Consider the following 17,665-nt stretch of genomic DNA (forward strand, 5'->3'; position numbering starts at 1 on the left):
GTGAAGGAGGTAGCGGGGTTTATTTCCCCGTGAGGAGGTGGCTGCATCTCGTCGCTGCTTTATTTCAGAAGTAGCGAACTGTGCACGTGCACGTGCACGCTCAGAGCGTTTGGGAACCGTGGCTCGTCTGCCCCGGTCCAACGAGGGTGTCCCTCTGCTTTGGGCTGTTACCGGCAAGGCTGGGCTTTTGCTGTGTATTACTATGTACTGTTCACCTGGCTTTCCCTAGATGGAATGATACGTGTTGGTATAAGAGGTTTAAACCAGCAGTTTGAGAATAAGGCAACGGTTCTGTCCAGGGCAGGGAACTGGGGCTTGTTCTCCACATCATTCAGTTTCTCATTTCTGCTGTCATACCATAGAAGCTGTCTCTCATGCTTGCCTTCTGTATTTTTTTCAGGTGCACAGATAAAGCAACTGGTAAAGGTAAGAGCTGAATTACTCCTGCTGTTCTATTCCAACCAGAAAGTCGGGGCTTTCCTATGAAAGTAGCCAAGCAATCCATTGGATCTTCCTATCAAAGAATGTTTTGTGGCTTGATGGCATGCAGTTTCTTTCCAAGGTCTCTCTCAAGACTGTGGAACTGTGATAAGCTGCTGCTAATGTTCGCATGTGCCCGATGTGCAAAAACTTATTCTCCCAAATAACCGCTAGGGTATTACTTCGCAGTCGGAAGGTGAGTCCGCACTGCACCGCACTCGGACAGCCCTGGTTATGCCACAGTCCCGAGTGCATGGCAGAGCCTGGGCTTGGATCTGTCCTGCTGGTGTCACAAATACGGATGTAGGTCCTCAAGAAACATGTGAAAGATACGGGGAAATAAGAGTATTTAAATATTCACACCAGCCCTTTTCTGCCTTTAATCAATGATGGTTCTTTTTTGTCTTTTTTTTTCTCCTTCTGTTGTCAGGCATGAAAGGGAAAGCTTTTGAAGGGGATAGAGTAGCTTAAGGGGTCCAATGAAGAAAGCCCCAACTGTGGGGAGCTGCAACCGGGAGCGGCTTTTGTTCTTCTGTGAACTCTGTGCATCTGTTTTAACAGCTTCTTGCTTCTTACCTGGTGATGATTCCTTAAACGGTTCTGAGTAAAAGGTTTTTTGTAGTGTTTTTTTTATCTGGAACTAGAGAATTGTCACAGAATGAAATAGTGAGGAAAGACGGTCATACACCTGTGCAAATGACTTCACCTTTCTGTCGGAGCTGTTCACTTCTTGTTTGCAGGCAGTTGTGTCTTGAAGGCTGCCTTTACTCTTGTGGTTCTACAGCTCTTTAATTTTATTCCTATGAGTGTATAGCTTTATTCCATTTGGGTGTTAAAAGTCCATCACAGTTCTAGCTGGCAATGTGTATTTTGGCAGACCGAAGCAGAATTAACCGAACTTGTGTCTTTGTACCCCTTACCACATAAAGGATGGGCAGAGTATTAGAAGAGCTTCAGCCTTCAGGGTCAAAGCAAAGTATCTAAAATACGTAAAAGGGCTTAGTGTTGTCCTTTAATACATGCATAGTGTTAAGAACACATTTTAATGGCGATTCCCAGAGTTTTGGATACCCTTAAGCAGAAATGTTTATGTGGTAGTGGTAGAGAACAGGCAGAACGGTCCCATTTTTATCGCAGTTTCTTAAGATGTGCTTGGCAATGGTAGATGTCAGTCTGAAATTTCACGAGTTTGTTGACTCTCTGCACTCCAGCTGTTTTAGACTTTACCTTTTGGCACTGAGAGATTCAGCAGTTCTTGACTGTGAGAATCAGAAAAAGTGTTTATTAAACTTCCTGGGCTCTTCTTTATGGTTAGACTTGCTGCTAAAATGGATGGTGTGAATGTTTGTGTGGAGATTGGCACTGAGAAGTCCAAAGGAAATCTGTTTTGGTGATTTTTTTGGTTTGTTTCTTAGTCTTTAAAAATGTGGAAGTAAGAAAACTGCACTTCTGTGTCCCAGCTGCACAGTTGGGCTTGTTGGGGAAGACACAGAAACAGACTGAAGAAGGCATCTTCCTCGGACAGCTTGTGCCATGTGCGACGGGGCAGCATTCCTCCGTCTCCCCACTCTTTGGCCTTCAGCATAAGATGTTTGCAGAAGCCTAATGAGGTGTAAGCAAACTGCAGCTTTCTTTGCACAGCAGGGTTTGTGGTAGCCAGAAGTGCCCTGTAACTCTGGATGGTGAGACACCATTCATCGTTTCACCCCTGCGTGGATCTGGGTTGAGGAAGAAATCCAGTAAAACTGCTCAGGGGATCTGGTGAAGGCTTTCCATCTAGTGCCAGTATTGGCTGGTGTGAGTTCTGACACACTGTTGGATTCTGCGTGGTGACTTGCGTTATACTGTTAGACTTTACTATAGAATACTAGATCTAGTTTAGAATATTAAGTTTGCGTGAGCTCGGCTGTAGCTGTTGGGCACAGTGTACGGGGAAAAACCGCCTGTGGAAGTGAGGTGTCCCTGGTGGCATATCTGCGTGTCTGTCAGACAAGTGAAAAACTTCCTGCACTGAAGTGTGCTCAGTAAGCTTCGTTACCTTATGTTTGGGATTATATTCTGATATTCTGATATTGCAACTGGTAAAGAAGATCAGAGGTGACGGATGTGATCACAGCCAAGTTTCTGCTATTGGTTATAACCGAGGTGCTGTAACAGTGCAAGTGTCTTGTCGAGTTTTACGCTCTTCTGTACAGCGCCGTGGGGTCAGAGGGCTTTTCTGCTCGCCAGGTCGGGAGCAGAGGCACAAAGGTCTGACCGTGCGGGTCTGATGGGAAGTTTATGGGAAGGTTAAAGTCAAAGATGTGTATCGTGACAGAATTAGTGTGCAGTTGTTACCGTATTAGCGTGCGGGAAGGCAGTTGCAAAGTCAGCCGTACTGACTGTATTTCCTGTCTTGTCTGCTTAGTCATGCAATTGCAATATTTTCCCAATGCGTTTCTTTAGACATAGTAGTTACATAAGTAGAACATTTAATTTTGACTTATAAATGAATCCATGTAGCTAGAGTGAGGCTGTGTAGTGTAATTCACATTTGACTTCCCGTTGCACTGTATATTCTTCTGGAAACAATTTTCATTTTAGTTAGGCCTGAATAGTTTTAGTTATTGGAATACAGAGTTAATGAATGCACTTTGTGTCCTTCCGTCGCTGGATTGAAAATTCAGTGCTTACTGTGACTCTTAAAGTCACGTTAACAGTCAAAGAAACCCTGGTTTTCTGATTTAATTTTACCCTCAAACCGGTTTCTGACTGTTTATCTCTTTGTAAGACTTTACCTTGGCTGTTCAGTAACCATTTTTAAGAGGTTGAACGAAATCTTTCAATCTGTAGTTCAGAAAACAGGTTGTGTAGCTGTTCTGGAGGGAGTGTTGGAGCAGTGACTGAGTGTGAAGATGCCAGGTTGGTGCTTAGTGGAAGAGCCCCTGCCTTACCATGTTTCAAAAATGCTATATGCTTTGTCTTTGCAGTTTTAGAGCTGCAGCTTGCAAGAAGATTACTTTTCCTGCAGTAAGAAGAAAGAGGGTGGGGTTAGAAGAATTTGTACGAATGTAATACGCTGTGAATGAACGCTCAGATTACTGAGCTTCCGTGTCTGATGTTGCTCTGTTTGTGTCACGCAGCTGAAACACACTTCATGTGGACCCGTGTTGATGCTAGGTATTTTTCTTGCGTGTTTTCCTCCTGCAACTTTGCATTTTTTGCAACTATGAGATCCAGTGTAATTCTTTAAGTGCATGTTGGTACCCAGCTGTGTGGTTGCGCTGTTAAAAGGTGGAAAGAAGAGTTTGTTGGAAACGTAGAACAGGGCCATATTTATTTACTTAAAGCTGTGACCAAAAGACGTCACAGAATCCTGGAATGATTTGGATTGGAAGGGACCTCAAATATCATCTAGTTCCAGCCCCCTGCCATGGGCAGGGACATCCCCCACGAGATAAGGCTGCCCAGAGCCCCAGCCAGCCTGGCCTTAAAAACTTCCAAGGATGAGGCTTCCAGCCCCTCTCTGGGCAAACTGTGCCACGGTCTTCCCACTCTCCTTCACAGTGAACAACTTCAGCCTTATATCCATCTTAATCTACCCTCTTTTTGTTTAAAACCATTGCCTCTTGTCCTGTCACAACAGGCCCTGATAAAGAGATTTCCCCTATCTTTACTGCAGACTGGCTGTAGTAAGGTCTCCCCAGAGCCTTCGCTTCCCCAGGCTGAACAAGCCCAGCTCTCTCAGCCTGTCCTCATAGAAGTGCTCCAGCCCTCTCACCTCCTCTGGACTCGCTCCAACAGCTCCCTGGCTTTCTTGTGTTGGGGTTCCGGAGCTGGGCGCAGTGCTCCAGGTGGGGTCTTACAAGGGCAGAGTAGAGGGTCGAAATCACCTCCCTCGATGTAGTGCCTTGTGCCTGGAGAGTCACCTCCTTGGAAGTCTCTTCTCAAATGAAAGTTGTTTTGCACAGTGTGGACTGGAGGATGGTGCGAGCCATATTTACATACTTGTTCATACGCCGTTACAGAAACAGTGTGTTAGAAGCAGTCGTGTGTGTGATATTTTGATGTTTACACGTGGAGAACTATCTTTGGGATTCATTCTGTGATATTCCCGCCAGTCTTCTGATTTTCCCACCAGTCTTTCCATACAAGGCTACTGTAAGGCACGCTGTGGGTGGCTGGTGTTGCCGCCGTTCTCCCACCGCAGTGGCTTTCCAGCTGCAATTCAAAAGCTTAGGGGAGAGGGGAGGTCGTAGAGCTGTTTCTTCAAGAGCTGTGAAAGGAAGTGAGCGGGAAATACGAGCCTGCTCTGTAGCAGTCCACTTCTGACTGCTAGAAGAAACGTGTAAGAGTTCACAGATTAAAAAAAAAGGTAGAAAACTTTTAAGATTCTAGTTGTACAAAATGATTTTTTCCAGCTGCAATTCAAAAGCTTAGGGGAGAGGGGAGGTCGTAGAGCTGTTTCTTCAAGAGCTGTGAAAGGAAGTGAGCGGGAAATACGAGCCTGCTCTGTAGCAGTCCACTTCTGACTGCTAGAAGAAACGTGTAAGAGTTCACAGATTAAAAAAAAAGGTAGAAAACTTTTAAGATTCTAGTTGTACAAAATGATTTTATAGCCATGGATAGTTCACATTATACCTCCTTGTTTATGTTTTAAAGCTTCCTGTTTCTTTGATAGGGACTATTTTGCTTAGATCTTCCTCGACGTTTTGAGAGAGAAATGTCATTACTTAAAGTCAAACCTTATAAAGGTGTGATGTATTTAAATAACTTAGATTGTCCAAACCTACTTCAACTCCTGAGAGGATTGTCCTGTGTCCCATACACACAGTTTCACAGACCTTTTGGGCGCGAGGAGGGTGTTTTGGTCGAGGTTTACATGAAGATTATTTTCCCGAATCTTGTTTTTGTCTGTGCCATTATAAAACTGTATGTTTAGTGCCTTATCTGTTGTATGGTTACTACGTTGAACCTAAGTCACAGTCCGAGATCTGTGTATGTTTTGGTAGGTTTGTTTTCATAGTAGTTGTTTTGTAGCTTAATCCATAGGCTTTTTTTCTTTTGCTTAATTGTACACGCATGTTTTTGGAAAGTTTCTCCTTTGCAGCATTAGTAAGATGCTTTCAAGTGCTTTATAAATCCTTGTTAGTAATCAACAAACTTAATTTGTAACAGTTCAAAGTTTCGTTTTTCTATACATCAAGGATAAAGTGGCATGGAGTGCCGTCACTGTTGAGATGTCAAAAAAAAGAGGCATCTCTGAGTGCAGCCAGCTGACCGCTGAGCTGTGGGCTTACAGGGGGCTGGTGAATAAAAGCTTGAACATCTGGGCAGGTTTGCCCAGTAAAAGCAAATGTGGAGTACCAAACAACTGCCACTTCTGAGAGGGACTGAGTGGATTTTCGAGCTGCTAGTGTCGCAGGACTGGTGCATAGCGGTGCACCGCTTCTAAAAGGCTGGTTTATGCCAAGACTGCAAGTTGTGCTGTGAGCAGCAGCAGCACGTGGCTCTGCTTCCAGAGGGTCTCCGTCCTTTGTCCCCAGTGACACCCAAGGACAGCAGGATCTCCCAGCAGTGCTGCCGAGTTTGTGAAATGGCATCTGCACGGATGTTAAGGGCTGGTCTAGATGATCCTTGAGGTCCTTTCCAACCTGGTAATCCATCATTCTGTGATACTGCTGCCCACGCTTCCTGTGGCAGGGAACAGCAGTTCAGGTCTTCAGCCTGGCTACTGACTTATCTTTCCCAAAATACGGAGCAAGGTAGCCGCTGCCTTCACAAACTGTCGGGGGAACAGGGCTGGAAGGAGAGTGGTGGACAGACACAGCATGGTCATGCAAGTCCTGTAATGAAGGAGCTGCTTCGGGAAGTAAAAGCAGTTGGTTTGGACTTCTACTTTCTGCTCTTTGCAATGGGTAGTTGATAATGTGCCTGAGACTTTGTTTTCGTAGAATTGTAGAATAGTTTCAGCTGGAAGAGACCTTGAAGATCGAGTCCAGCCTTTGTCTCGGCCCTGTCCACGAAGCCCCTCAATGCACCATCCACCCCTGTCGTAAACACCTCCAGGGGCGGTGACTCAACCTCCTCCCTGGGCAGCCTGTGCCAATGGCTGACAACCCTTTCAGTACAGAAATTCTTCCTGATATCCAGCCTGAACCTCCCCTGTTGCAATTTAAATCCGTTTTCCCTTGTCCTGTCACTCTCCCCTAGGGAGAACAGACCAACCCCTGCCTCTCTACAACCTCCCTTCTGGTAGCTGTAGAGGGCAATGAGGACAGAAGGCTGGGGAGGTGTTGGTGGTGGGATGTGTGTATTTGTTGCTCAGGCCCTCCTCGACTCGCTGACAGTTACCCAGATGTGCGCTTAGATCTCTGGATGCAGGAAGTGGTAAAACAAGCAGTGAGTGCCCTGTTCTTGGAAGAGTTGCCTACAAGGAAAATGCTGCGGGGCTGGGGAGTGATGGGGCTGTAGATGAAGCAAGGAACAAGCATAAGAAAGCACAAGTCCCAGTCTGTGAGGGTTCCTGTGGGTATCCTGCCTGAAAAGTGGATTTATAATATAGGGGGGAATCGAGACTCAAATGGTGGAGTTTATCTACTGATGTGGGAGGCAATGGGCAAGCTTTGGTCAGAATTAGAGTGAATAAGAATACATTTCTGCTGCACATCTGGGATGGGAGTCTGTGCTGACTCGCATGCTGAGTAGAGATGGAGCATTACTGGGATCAGCTCTGTTCAGAAGCAGAGCAGTGCCCAGAGTCTTGTCTTTTTAGTTGTCTAAACAATTAGTGCTACAACTTCATGGCTGTTGGCCTCCCAGGTTTTGTTTTCTCATCCCTTCTCCTGGTGACTTGTGTTTTCTCCACAAATTTTAAGATTAAAGGATGTTTTATGCCTCTTGTGTACCATCACTCCAATCTGTAAGTGTTTACTGCCCTGGATGTTGTTAAGTTTAAAGGCCGTTGGGAAGAATTGGCAGAATGGTGAAAGTACCTGGAATGACAGCTGGGTATCAAGTGACTTGCTTAAGGGAGAGTTCGAGGTAGGAAGAACCCCAGGAGCCAAAGTATCAAAAGGATTGGTAGGAGGACTTCAGGAAATGGATTTTCTCCATCTCTATTGAATGGCTTCTTGTGACATGCGGGCATCCACACGGTTCCTGAAACTTAACTTTTGCAGAGGCTGTGGGGTGAGGTGGAGAATAACACTGCTATTGGAGAGTTGCGGCTGAGGGTGAGCATGGGGGTGCGTCTTGGCGGGGTCACTTTGCAAAGTCCTGGCTTCTGTTGCCCTCTCCACAAAACATGACTTGGGCAAAAAGCGGTGCTGGGTCCCATGCCAGCTGGCCAGCAGGTGCTGCTGCGGGAAGGCAGTAGTTTCGTTCTGCAGCAGCTGATCTGAAAAGCAAGTGCTCGGTGCTTCACTTTGCTTTGCACTGTGGGTGCCTTGATACCTACGATGTCTCATGTATTCTTGAGTCCTCTGGGAGTCTCAGTTCATAATGATCTGGTGTCCTCACCACTAATGACACGTGAAACGAAGTGACAGGATATTAGACTATGATCTCTTTTCCCTGTGTCTTCTGTGAGGACAGGAGCTTTCCAGAAAAGATACAGCTAGCCAGAGCTAGTGACAAGTTTATACGGTTTCAAATGCGGAATTGACTGAAGCCTTTCTAATTTAAAATTTTCAGTTGCAAGATATTCAAGCACCACCTTTTTTTGTTGGAAGAATAGAGCCTGATTATCTGTAATAGCACTATTTATTCCCTCTATCTTGTTTGTCTTGCGTCTTTGTCCCATTAGCCAAATCTTGCTGACTGAGGAGTGTGACTTTCTGTGTAAAGACGTTTGTGAGAGGAGAGAGGTAATACTGTACTCATCCATAGGGCCTGGATTTAGCCAGGCTAAGTGTGGTAATCAAGACAGGACCGAAAATAACCGTAAGGTCCCTGGGCAGTCAGTGGGGAGAGGCAGGCATCTCCTAAACGCTTCCCCTGGTGATAGAGACAAGGACAGCCGTATTCCTAACCTCAAGCATATGTGAGTCCTGTTACTTCCTGCCTACCTATTTCTGGTCCCACCTGCTGCTCGACGTGGGTTCACTGCAGAGTTCACATCCTGTTGCTCAGGACTTTCTCCAGTCGTGTCTGGACAAGCTGGAGAAGTGGGTTAGTGTGAACCTCGGGATGTTCGACAGGGTCAAGTGCCAGGGCCTGCGCCTGGGCTGAGACAACCCCCGATGTCAGTACAGGCTGGGGGGTGAAGGGCTGGAGAGCAGCCCTAAGGTGTGAGCCAGGAGCACTTGCTCACGGCCCAGAAGGTTACAGTGCCCTGACATGCAATCGAGAGCAGCGTGCCCATCAGGCTGAGGGATTTGAGTAGCCTGATCTAGTTGAGAGGCGTCCCTGCCGATGACAGGGAGGTTGGACTAGATGATCTCTAAGGTCCCTTCCAGCCTAGGCCAGTCTAGGATTCTGTGATTTGATTCTGTCCCTCTGCTCTGGTGAGATCTCGCTTGGACTACCCTGTCCAGCTCTGGGGTCCTCAGCACAAGAAAGACATGGACCCGTTGGAGCGGATCCAGAGGAGGCCACAAAAACGATCAAAGGACTGGAGCACCTCTGCTGTGAAGAAAGGCTGAGAATGTCGTGGTTGTTCAGCCTGGAGAAGACTCTGGGCAGACCTTGTAACAGCCTTCGAGTGCTTAAAGGGAGCCTGCAAGAAAGATGGGGACAGCCTTTTTAGCAGGGCCTGTAGCGACAGGGCAAGGATAGATTTAGACTAGACTCAAGGAAGAAATTTCTTACGCCAAGGATGGTGAAACACTGGCACAGATTGCCCAGAGAGCAATCTGTGGCAGGGGGGGCAGCACTCTGTGGCAGGTGTCCCATCCCCAGAAACATTCAGGGCCAGGTTAGATGGAGCTCTGAGCAACCTGATCTAGTGCGAGATGTCCCTGCTCACTGCAGGGGGGTTGGACTACACGGCCTGTCAAGGTTGCCTCTGTCCCAAACCATTCTGTGATTCCATGAAGGCTGCACAGCCTTGCTGGGCCCCTCTTCCGCTGCTTGACTGTCCTCTTGAGGAAAAAATACCTGTCCCGTACTCAGCCAGACCTCCTTGTTCCAGCTGATGACCATTGCCCCTCATCTCCTGGCTGTGCTCCTCAACAGGTGCCTTTGGGCTGCTTGGTAACCTGTGAGGCTGCTGTTGTGTCCCCCCAAGGTTTTCTGTTGCCCGGGCTGAACAAGCGTGTTTCTCTCAGCTGCGTCTCACAAATTATCTGTTGAAACATCGTGGTGGTCCCTCTGGACTTGCTCAGGCACGTTGACAACCTTCTTTTGGTGGGAGTCCAAAACTGGAAGGGGAATCCAAATGTGGTCTGGGAAGTGCTGGGTAAAAGGGGATTAACAGTGTCCTTTTGTTTCCTGACTGCGCTCTTGATGTGCAGTTTGCTTTTCACAGGGACTTCCAGCGTAGCAGAGGAGCTCCCCAGCCAGTCCTTAGAGCACTGTGCGCTGACTCTACCAGCAGATGATTGATAAAGTCCCAGGCATCTCAGCAGTGCTGCTGGCAGGCGCTTAGGCAGCAGAAACCCACCTGAAAGCAGACAGCGGTGTAAATGGACTTGGTTAAAATGGGAGCTTAGCCTCGAGCACAGGCCCTGTGGGGTGCTGCAGGTGGCTTTGTGTACTAAAGCAGTAGCAAACCTGAGTACTGAGCGTAGCCAGCTACCTGGAATTAACTTCTTTGGCATGTGATTTGTGAAATTTCAAAAGGCATTTGAGGTCGTTAAGGCCCAGCATCACAGCAAGCACCAAAAAGTGAGATCAAGTGAAGCGTAGTTCGGGGTCTTTTTTTCTTAGGGGCTGAACTTGCTCGCAGACACACTTGAGGCAGTTCTGTTAGCTTGCCAAAATGTATCTGGAGACTAGCCACTGGCCAAAAAGAAACCACCTGTAGAAGCTATAAATGAGCTCAAAAACTTCGGGCTAGCAATGCTTGTGCTGCTTTTTGCTCTAGTATAAGACCAGAAACATCCAGCTCAGATTCCTCGGGGTTATTACCAGGTGTACAATTCTGATTACTTATGTGTCTGGGGAATTCTACAAACAGGACGTTTAATTTGGTCCAATTTTGAAGCTAGTCTTTCATAAAGCAGGTGCTGAGCTTTGTGAGTGTCTGTCTTGTAGTACTTAGGGGGGATCTGAGCCAGCAAATAATAATCTTACAAGCCTTTATCAGAGGGAAACGTAAACTGTCTTTAAATATTTGTGTCTTTACTTAGAGGCAGTAGGAAATGTGTGAGAGTTTTAAATGAAGGTTTGCTGAGGTCAGGTCCTGGGCTGCGTCCTGTCTGGCTTTGCAGAGTCATGCCCCGAATCTGTAAAGAAGTGATTGTTTCCTCATCAGAACAGACAGGCAGTTCTGCCATTCCACATCATGCAGCAGAGAGGAGTGTGAATTAATGATGGGACTTATGCTTTTGATAATTATTAAAGTGATTGCAATGGTGTTTCAGATCCCAAAGAAGAGAAGGAAGAGGAGGAGGTTGCCGGTGTCCTCAGCCATGACTCTCCTGTCAGCACAGCCAGGCCCAGCAGAAGTTGGCGGAGCAGCAGGTCAGCCACCGCCGCCCGCCAGCGTGACACTGAGAATTCACGGGCCTCCAGATCCAAGACTGGCTCCCTGCAGCTCGTCTGCAAGTCAGAGCCAAACACAGACCAGCTTGAATACGGTACGTGGGAAGCCCTGGCATGAAAGTGCCTGGAGACAGTCAGGTCCTGGGAACCTTTGAAGGGAGCTGGATGTGGGCGTAGCTTTGTGAGCTATATGGAGACTGTGGCTGGTGCAGGTGTGGTGCTTCTTGGTCATGAGTAACTTCTGCCACCAGCACGCCTGGCACTGAATGTCGACGGAGGTATCTTGAGGCAGATGAGCTCACTGCAGCGAACACAGATTGAAACCTAATGGTGACTTTTCCTTTCAGTGGTCACAGAAGAGCATCACTCTCCAGCTGGGATCGGGTAGGAAATTCTTTATTTTTTGGTATTTCTTCCTATGTTTTGTGTTTCTTCCTATTTAGTGTCTCAAGAAGGGGAAATAAGGGCCTGGGTTTGGGGGTGTTTTTTTGTTGTTTTGTTTTCTCAAAATGTTTCTGTGAAGTGATCTATGGGAGGGATAGTAGCTGTTTTCATTCAGTCCTAGACCTTTGCATTTTCAGTCCGGACTGCAGATGGACTACAGATATCAGGAGATATTGTGGAGAAATGGATAGTGAGATTTGGTCTGGGCGTTTCACCTGGTAGCTTTATTCCTTCAGGAGCAGGTGCTGTAGTTAGGCGGGCTCTGAAGAGGAGACTGCTCTGCATAGCCTGTCTCTTCTGAACGTCACTGTGCTCCTCAGCCAGTGCAAGCTGGTTCTCCTGCTGCATGAGAAAGCGCTATGTAACAGCATCTTTCTCACCCTAGGGGATGACACCTGAGTGTTTCTGGCAGTAGTGCTTAAGCTGTTCCTCTGTTCGTCTTTTCTCCTAGCAGTGATGATGATGAGGAGATGCTCATCAGCGAGGAAGAAGTTCCCTTCAAAGATGATCCAAGAGATGAAACTTACAGGCCCCACCTAGAGAAGTATGTTGGATTATGCACTTGATGTGCATTTAGAGAAAAAAAAAAAAAAGTGGCATCTTAGTTGAATGAGCTTAATTCTACCCAAAGAAAACCTGTGCTAGTAGCTAAGGTGGAATAGCTTCCACTGGGCACAGTGCTTTCCATACATTGTCTACAGCTATTGTGACAGTTCTTTAGCAGACAAGCCCTTGGAGCCCTGCTGGCTGTCAGCTTCTTCCTTAATCCGTGTTAATACTCAAGTGGGGCTTTATAAACAGACCTGAACTTCGATCCAGTTTTTGCCTAAATCTTTGTAAAAAGTAGACAAGAGGAAGAGTACTGGAGTAATATGTTATGTGTGTATCTTTGTAGAGAAGCACCAAAGCAGAGGAGGAAAGCTAGCAAGGGGAAGGAGGAAAAAGAGAAACAGAAGGAGATTAAAGTAGAAGTGAAAGAAGAGAGTGAGTTTCAGGAAGATGAAGAACCGCCGAGGAAGTGAGTAAAACTCTGCAGTTATACTTAGCAGTGTGTTGTATATTTTTGCATTTTTGCTAGTGTACAGCATTGCTTTGTTGTTGTTGGCTTCTCCCTCCAGAACCTTTTGTTCTGGTAGAAGCCCTGCTTCCTAGTAGCTTGCACGTGTTCGGCAAGGAAACATAGAAGAGTTGGTATTTTGACTTACTTTAACTTGAGGGATTTTTCTCCATACTGGGGTTTAGTCGGCCTGCCTGGATATGGTCACAGGATGCAAAATACTTCAGAGCATTCTTAAAATCTGTTCTGTTGTGATGTCTGAAGTGGATTAGACTGTATTAGAAAGCCAGTCTGAGAGGGCAGCATCTCTTCTGTTGTGTGCTTAGGGGCAGACACAGGAATACTTCGTATGTGTCCTGTGGTGAGTGTCTGCTTTGTGCATTTAGGACTAATGTACCAGAGCTCAGGAAAACCAGCTGTGTTCTCCTGCCTTTTGGAGAAATGAAAAACTTCTGCTACCTCGTCAGTCCCAAGTGCTTTGAGTGGAGACTCAAAACGTTTGGGTATGCTGTCACTGGAACTGAACACCAAAGCTTTCCTTCTGGCACCTGAAGTGGAATCGATTTATGTGTCTGTCGAAACCATTCTTTGGGATAGTATGAGGGGAGGCAAAAAGGACATTTTTCCTGCTTTGGCTTTTCTGTGAGCAATTGGAACAAATGGGGCTCCCTCTGCTGGTCTGTGGTGTGGGGCTCTGCACACCTTTGCTTTAGTTTCTCCTGCCGTTTCTAAGCTGCTGCACAGCTGATTTATGTTGGAGAGGCGTAAGGGTGCGGACGTTTTGAGAACTTTTTTCTCTCTGTTAGAGATGGCTTTCTGAGGCTTGTGGGTGCCTTGTTTGGATCAGGTGCTACTTTTGTGCGTAAGAAAACCTGTGCCTCTTCTGAAGGCCTGACTTAAAGGCTGAGTGCCTGTTCGGCATGTTACTGGCGCGGTCTTGCTATCAATAAAGATGTCTCAGTGTGGTCTAGAAAACACTTCCATCAGTCTGCTGTAAGCGTGTCTGCAGCAGCGTGGTCAAGCACAATGTTCTAGGCAGAGTTATGGCTTGGGAAGGTGCATCTTGCATGGAAGCAGGGATCTCCTCAGAGTATAGATTATTTTTTTTGTTTTGACAGGTGTATAAGCTGCTGTAGTTAATTCAGAGAACTGTAAGATAGCTGCTAGATCCTTAATCTCGTTCCTCCTAGTCATGCAGATTGATGGGTTTTGCGTGGTATGAAACAGTACCTAACAGAGCAGAAGAAACGGGGTGCACCAGCAGTTCTGGACTGTGTTGGCAAAATTACATATTTATAAAAAATGCATTAGGAAATGGGAGGGGTTGTGAGAAAAAAAAACACATGAAGCATTTCTTTCTCAAGAATGTTGCTTTCCTCTGAATCTGCCTCCAATTTGCACTTGGTTATTTTTTTCTAGAGCTCGCGCTTAATGATGTGATGGTTTGCTAACTGTCTGCAGCAGGCACTTACAAGAGCAGAATCTTGTGTGCTGATGTGCAGCCTGGAAAAGGATGCATTTGATTGTGAGGTCACAAGGTTGTTTGGACAGTTGCAGGTTAAAAAGAAAAAACGTGAAATGTGTGGTGCCGGGTCGAGGGTTTTGTTTTTTTAAGTAGCCCTCCCTCACTTAGTAGTGGTAGAAGAATTGGTAATTTTTAATGACAGCCTGTTGGGCTGTGGGGGCGGATACCTCTTCACTGGTATCTGCACGGTTGTGAATGGTGGGCTGAGACGCATTTGAGCTAGTCAGCCGTGCTCAGAAATGTGTTGTACGCTAGGCTTAGGTAGCCGTGCAGCTGCAGGGTCTGTTGGCTGAGGCAGGGCGATTTGAGGTCTGTCGCATGTCACCAAATGTCAAGCAGAAGAAAAGCATCACTCGAGTATCAGAAACATGGGGACCACAGCTCCCCAGGGAGCAATCTTCTGTGTGGAGTCACAGTTCTGCGAAACGCAGAGACAATTTGTATGGAGACCTGGATACTTAACTTCTTCAGGGAACCTGCCCACCTGTTACAGAAGCGTTTCCTTAGAAATTCTTCAGGCATTTTGATGCAGAGCAGGTGGCCGACTTGCCAAAGCATCTGACTCGCTGCGTGCAGTGTTACTTTGCAACCTGAAAGCGCAGAAGAGTTCTGCAGTATTTCGTAGAGCATGCTCCTGCTTTATATCATACAGGCTAAACACAGACAGAAGTGTATCTGGGGCTAAACTAGAGCAGTTGCTCTGTGACCCAGTGAACCCTCCCAAGCAGAGAAAGGGGATCTGCAGCATGAGAGGAGACCCATGGGTTGAGATGAAAACAGATTTAATGCAATGGCAAAAATAACATTACTGCTAAAGCCAGTAGGCAGTGTACAAAGTTACACTCGGCCCAGTGAACTACAGCAGTTGCCATAAAAGGGTGAGCAGCCCTTAGGAGCACAGTGGTAAGGGGGCCCCTCCAGGAATGGAGGAAAGCAGGAGGAGAAGGAAGAGGAGGAGCAGGGAGAGCCCCTGTCCTCAGCAAAACTTTCCCCTTTCTAATGAGTGTGAAGTTCGTGGGACGGGATATCCTTGTTGGCCCACTCAGCCTGGCTGCCCTGGCTTGTGCCCCTCCTGGCTCAAGCTCCTGGGTGATTCAGAGCTGCTAGTGGCCTGCACGCCGTGGCTGGCCTATCCCCATGAAGCCAGGACAGCTTCAAAAAAATCTGTCAGTGTAAAGAAGCTTCTTTCAATTCTGTTTCTGTGACCCTGTTACAGGAGGGGAAGGAGGAGAAAGGATGACAAAAGCCCAAGGCTGCCCAAGAGAAGGTAAGTGAGCTCTTCCTCTCAGTTCTACTCTGAAGACTTGCTTCCCTTGCATCTTATACGAAGATGTCGATTGTCTCAAAGCGATCTCTTTTGCACAGTATAGAAATCTTCCTTAAAGGGAAAAAAAAAAAAAAAAGCAGCATGCCTTGATTTCTCTTCTTTCCTTCCTTCTTTTCCCTGTAGCTGTGAGTTTGATTTCTTCCAGCTGAACCAGCCCCTTGCCTCTCTTCCTACTTCTGAGTTGATCCCTAGCCTGGCATCACCTAGCAATAAGGTTCTGGGAACTTTGTGGATCCTGGAGATTTCTCAGCTCTGGGGAGAGCCCCTGAGTAGTGCTGAGGGTGGAGGGAACCCTTGGACAGAGTCTCCGTAGCCCAGGCAGGACTATCGGAGGAGAAAACCTTTGTTCTCACATCAGCAAACTGCATTTCACTCGTTTGTCTTGCTGCTGCCCTGGCTTCAGATGCATCATCTAACCACTCTGCCCATTCCCTTACTGACTTCTTAGGAAGAAGCCTCCGATACAGTATGTCCGCTGCGAGATGGAAGGCTGCGGCACAGTCCTGGCTCACCCACGTTACCTGCAGGTCGGTTGACAGTTTTCACTTCCTGAACGGCACGTGTGAGGGCAGGGCCGTTTGGAACAGGCAGCTAATCCTCCACTGGCACTGAAGCTCTCCTTTCCAATGCCACCTCTTTGGTAGACAATCAGTTGTAGCCACTTTTGTCTGTCCTGTTGCTAGATGTCCCTGTTTGTGTGGCTTTCTTCTCTCAATGGAGATCAAGGTCTTTGTGTTCATGGTGTAAGGGTGTCTTGTCAGTGACTGGAGTCTGGTGGCATGCTGAGGGGCCATCTGGGATGGATGTGTCTCAGCTGTTCTCTTAGCCATGTGAAGGGAGAGTCTACAACCTTCTACTCTTCCTTTACAGCATCACATAAAGTACCAGCACTTGCTGAAGAAAAAATACGTGTGTCCTCATCCCTCCTGTGGTCGGCCACAGCTCCTGCGGCACGCCAAACACCACACAGGTACAGGGAGGTGGGAAATAGATACAAACTTCTCCTCTAGTCAGTGAACAGGGCAGGGGAGAAAAATGGAAAAGCCTCTAGGACTTCTGGGGAGAGTGAAGCCAAGACAAGCAGCGTAGACTTGCAGCAGTAGCGGGGTGTTATTTCCTTCTAGATTACCATCTTTCAAAGAAACTAAATAAACAAGATACAGAGTTTACCCTCTGGCAAAAATCACGCCTAGGTTCTGTAGAGGTATAAACCAATCAAAACTTTATCCCAATTTGCCTGTCCTTCAGTATTGGTCAGAATGGATAATTAGCTCTTAGGAGAGTCTTAATCATTCCTTAACTCTCCAGATCAGCTGTGGTGTGTTGTGGAACACCTCCTCCTTTGCTGTGCGTGCTCATTTCCTGGTACTTCTAGTTCTTCTGCTTCTTGAACAGCTTTACCTGCAACATGTGAGAGTTGGGGAAGGGAGCAAGTTACGGGAGAGTAATGCTCCAACTGGTGTTGCTTTTTTAGATCAAAGGGATTACATCTGTGAGTACTGTGCCCGGGCGTTTAAGAGTTCTCATAACTTGGCAGTTCATCGAATGATCCATACAGGCGAGAAGCCCTTGCAGTGAGTACCTCTGCCTGTCTTTTGCTCTCCTATTTTGAGGGACCCCTGGACACACCTGTTCTTGGACTGCACTGAGAGCAGGGACAGCTCTGAAGAGGGCTGGAACCCGTTCTTGGTGTCTCACCTCTTTTTAAGCACACAGTTGTAGGGAGTGTTTGATGTACCCCTTCTCTGCTGCTCCTTGAGGCAGCATGTCAGCAGAGGTCTGAGGAGCTTAAGCTGTCTGCAAATAAAACTGGAAGAGCTGCAGTGAGCCCTTGCTCTTTTCCTCGGCTGCCTCTTTTCTACTGCTGTCCCTATCAGTGTGTGTGCCTCTTTGTTATGATCTCCCCCTTCTCCCCTCCCAGGTGTGAGATCTGTGGATTCACCTGCCGGCAAAAGGCTTCTCTCAACTGGCACATGAAGAAGCACGACGCGGACTCCTTCTACCAGTTCTCCTGCAACATTTGCGGCAAGAAATTTGAGAAGAAAGACAGTGTCGTGGCCCACAAGGCCAAGAGCCATCCCGAAGTGCTTATTGCTGAAGCACTGGCTGCCAATGCGGGTGCCCTGATCACCAGCACCGACATCCTGGGCACTAATGCTGAGGCCATTGTGCCACCCACCGATGGCCAGGGCCTTCCTCTTCTTCC

At 47.2% G+C, this 17,665-nt stretch overlaps 1 protein-coding gene across 1 annotated transcript in view; it reads left to right on the top strand.

The window, feature by feature from the left end:
• Positions 1-1,895: 1,895 nt before the first annotated feature.
• The window catches only part of LOC104279071 (E3 ubiquitin-protein ligase ZFP91-like), a gene marked incomplete at its 5' end in the record, with an annotated part of 15,990 nt that continues 220 nt past the window's right edge, over positions 1,896-17,665 (top strand). The window contains 10 exons of the mRNA XM_009876241.1: positions 1,896-1,988; positions 10,986-11,201; positions 11,454-11,490; positions 12,002-12,094; positions 12,446-12,568; positions 15,349-15,399; positions 15,908-15,986; positions 16,330-16,429; positions 16,934-17,033; positions 17,381-17,657. Coding sequence (XP_009874543.1) covers positions 1,896-1,988; positions 10,986-11,201; positions 11,454-11,490; positions 12,002-12,094; positions 12,446-12,568; positions 15,349-15,399; positions 15,908-15,986; positions 16,330-16,429; positions 16,934-17,033; positions 17,381-17,657 — 1,169 coding nt within the window. The remainder of the gene's footprint in view (positions 1,989-10,985; positions 11,202-11,453; positions 11,491-12,001; positions 12,095-12,445; positions 12,569-15,348; positions 15,400-15,907; positions 15,987-16,329; positions 16,430-16,933; positions 17,034-17,380; positions 17,658-17,665) is intronic.

The sequence above is a fragment of the Apaloderma vittatum genome, unplaced genomic scaffold (genome assembly GCF_000703405.1).
Source record: "Apaloderma vittatum isolate BGI_N311 unplaced genomic scaffold, ASM70340v1 scaffold2199, whole genome shotgun sequence".
Classification (NCBI taxonomy): Eukaryota; Metazoa; Chordata; class Aves; order Trogoniformes; family Trogonidae; genus Apaloderma; species Apaloderma vittatum.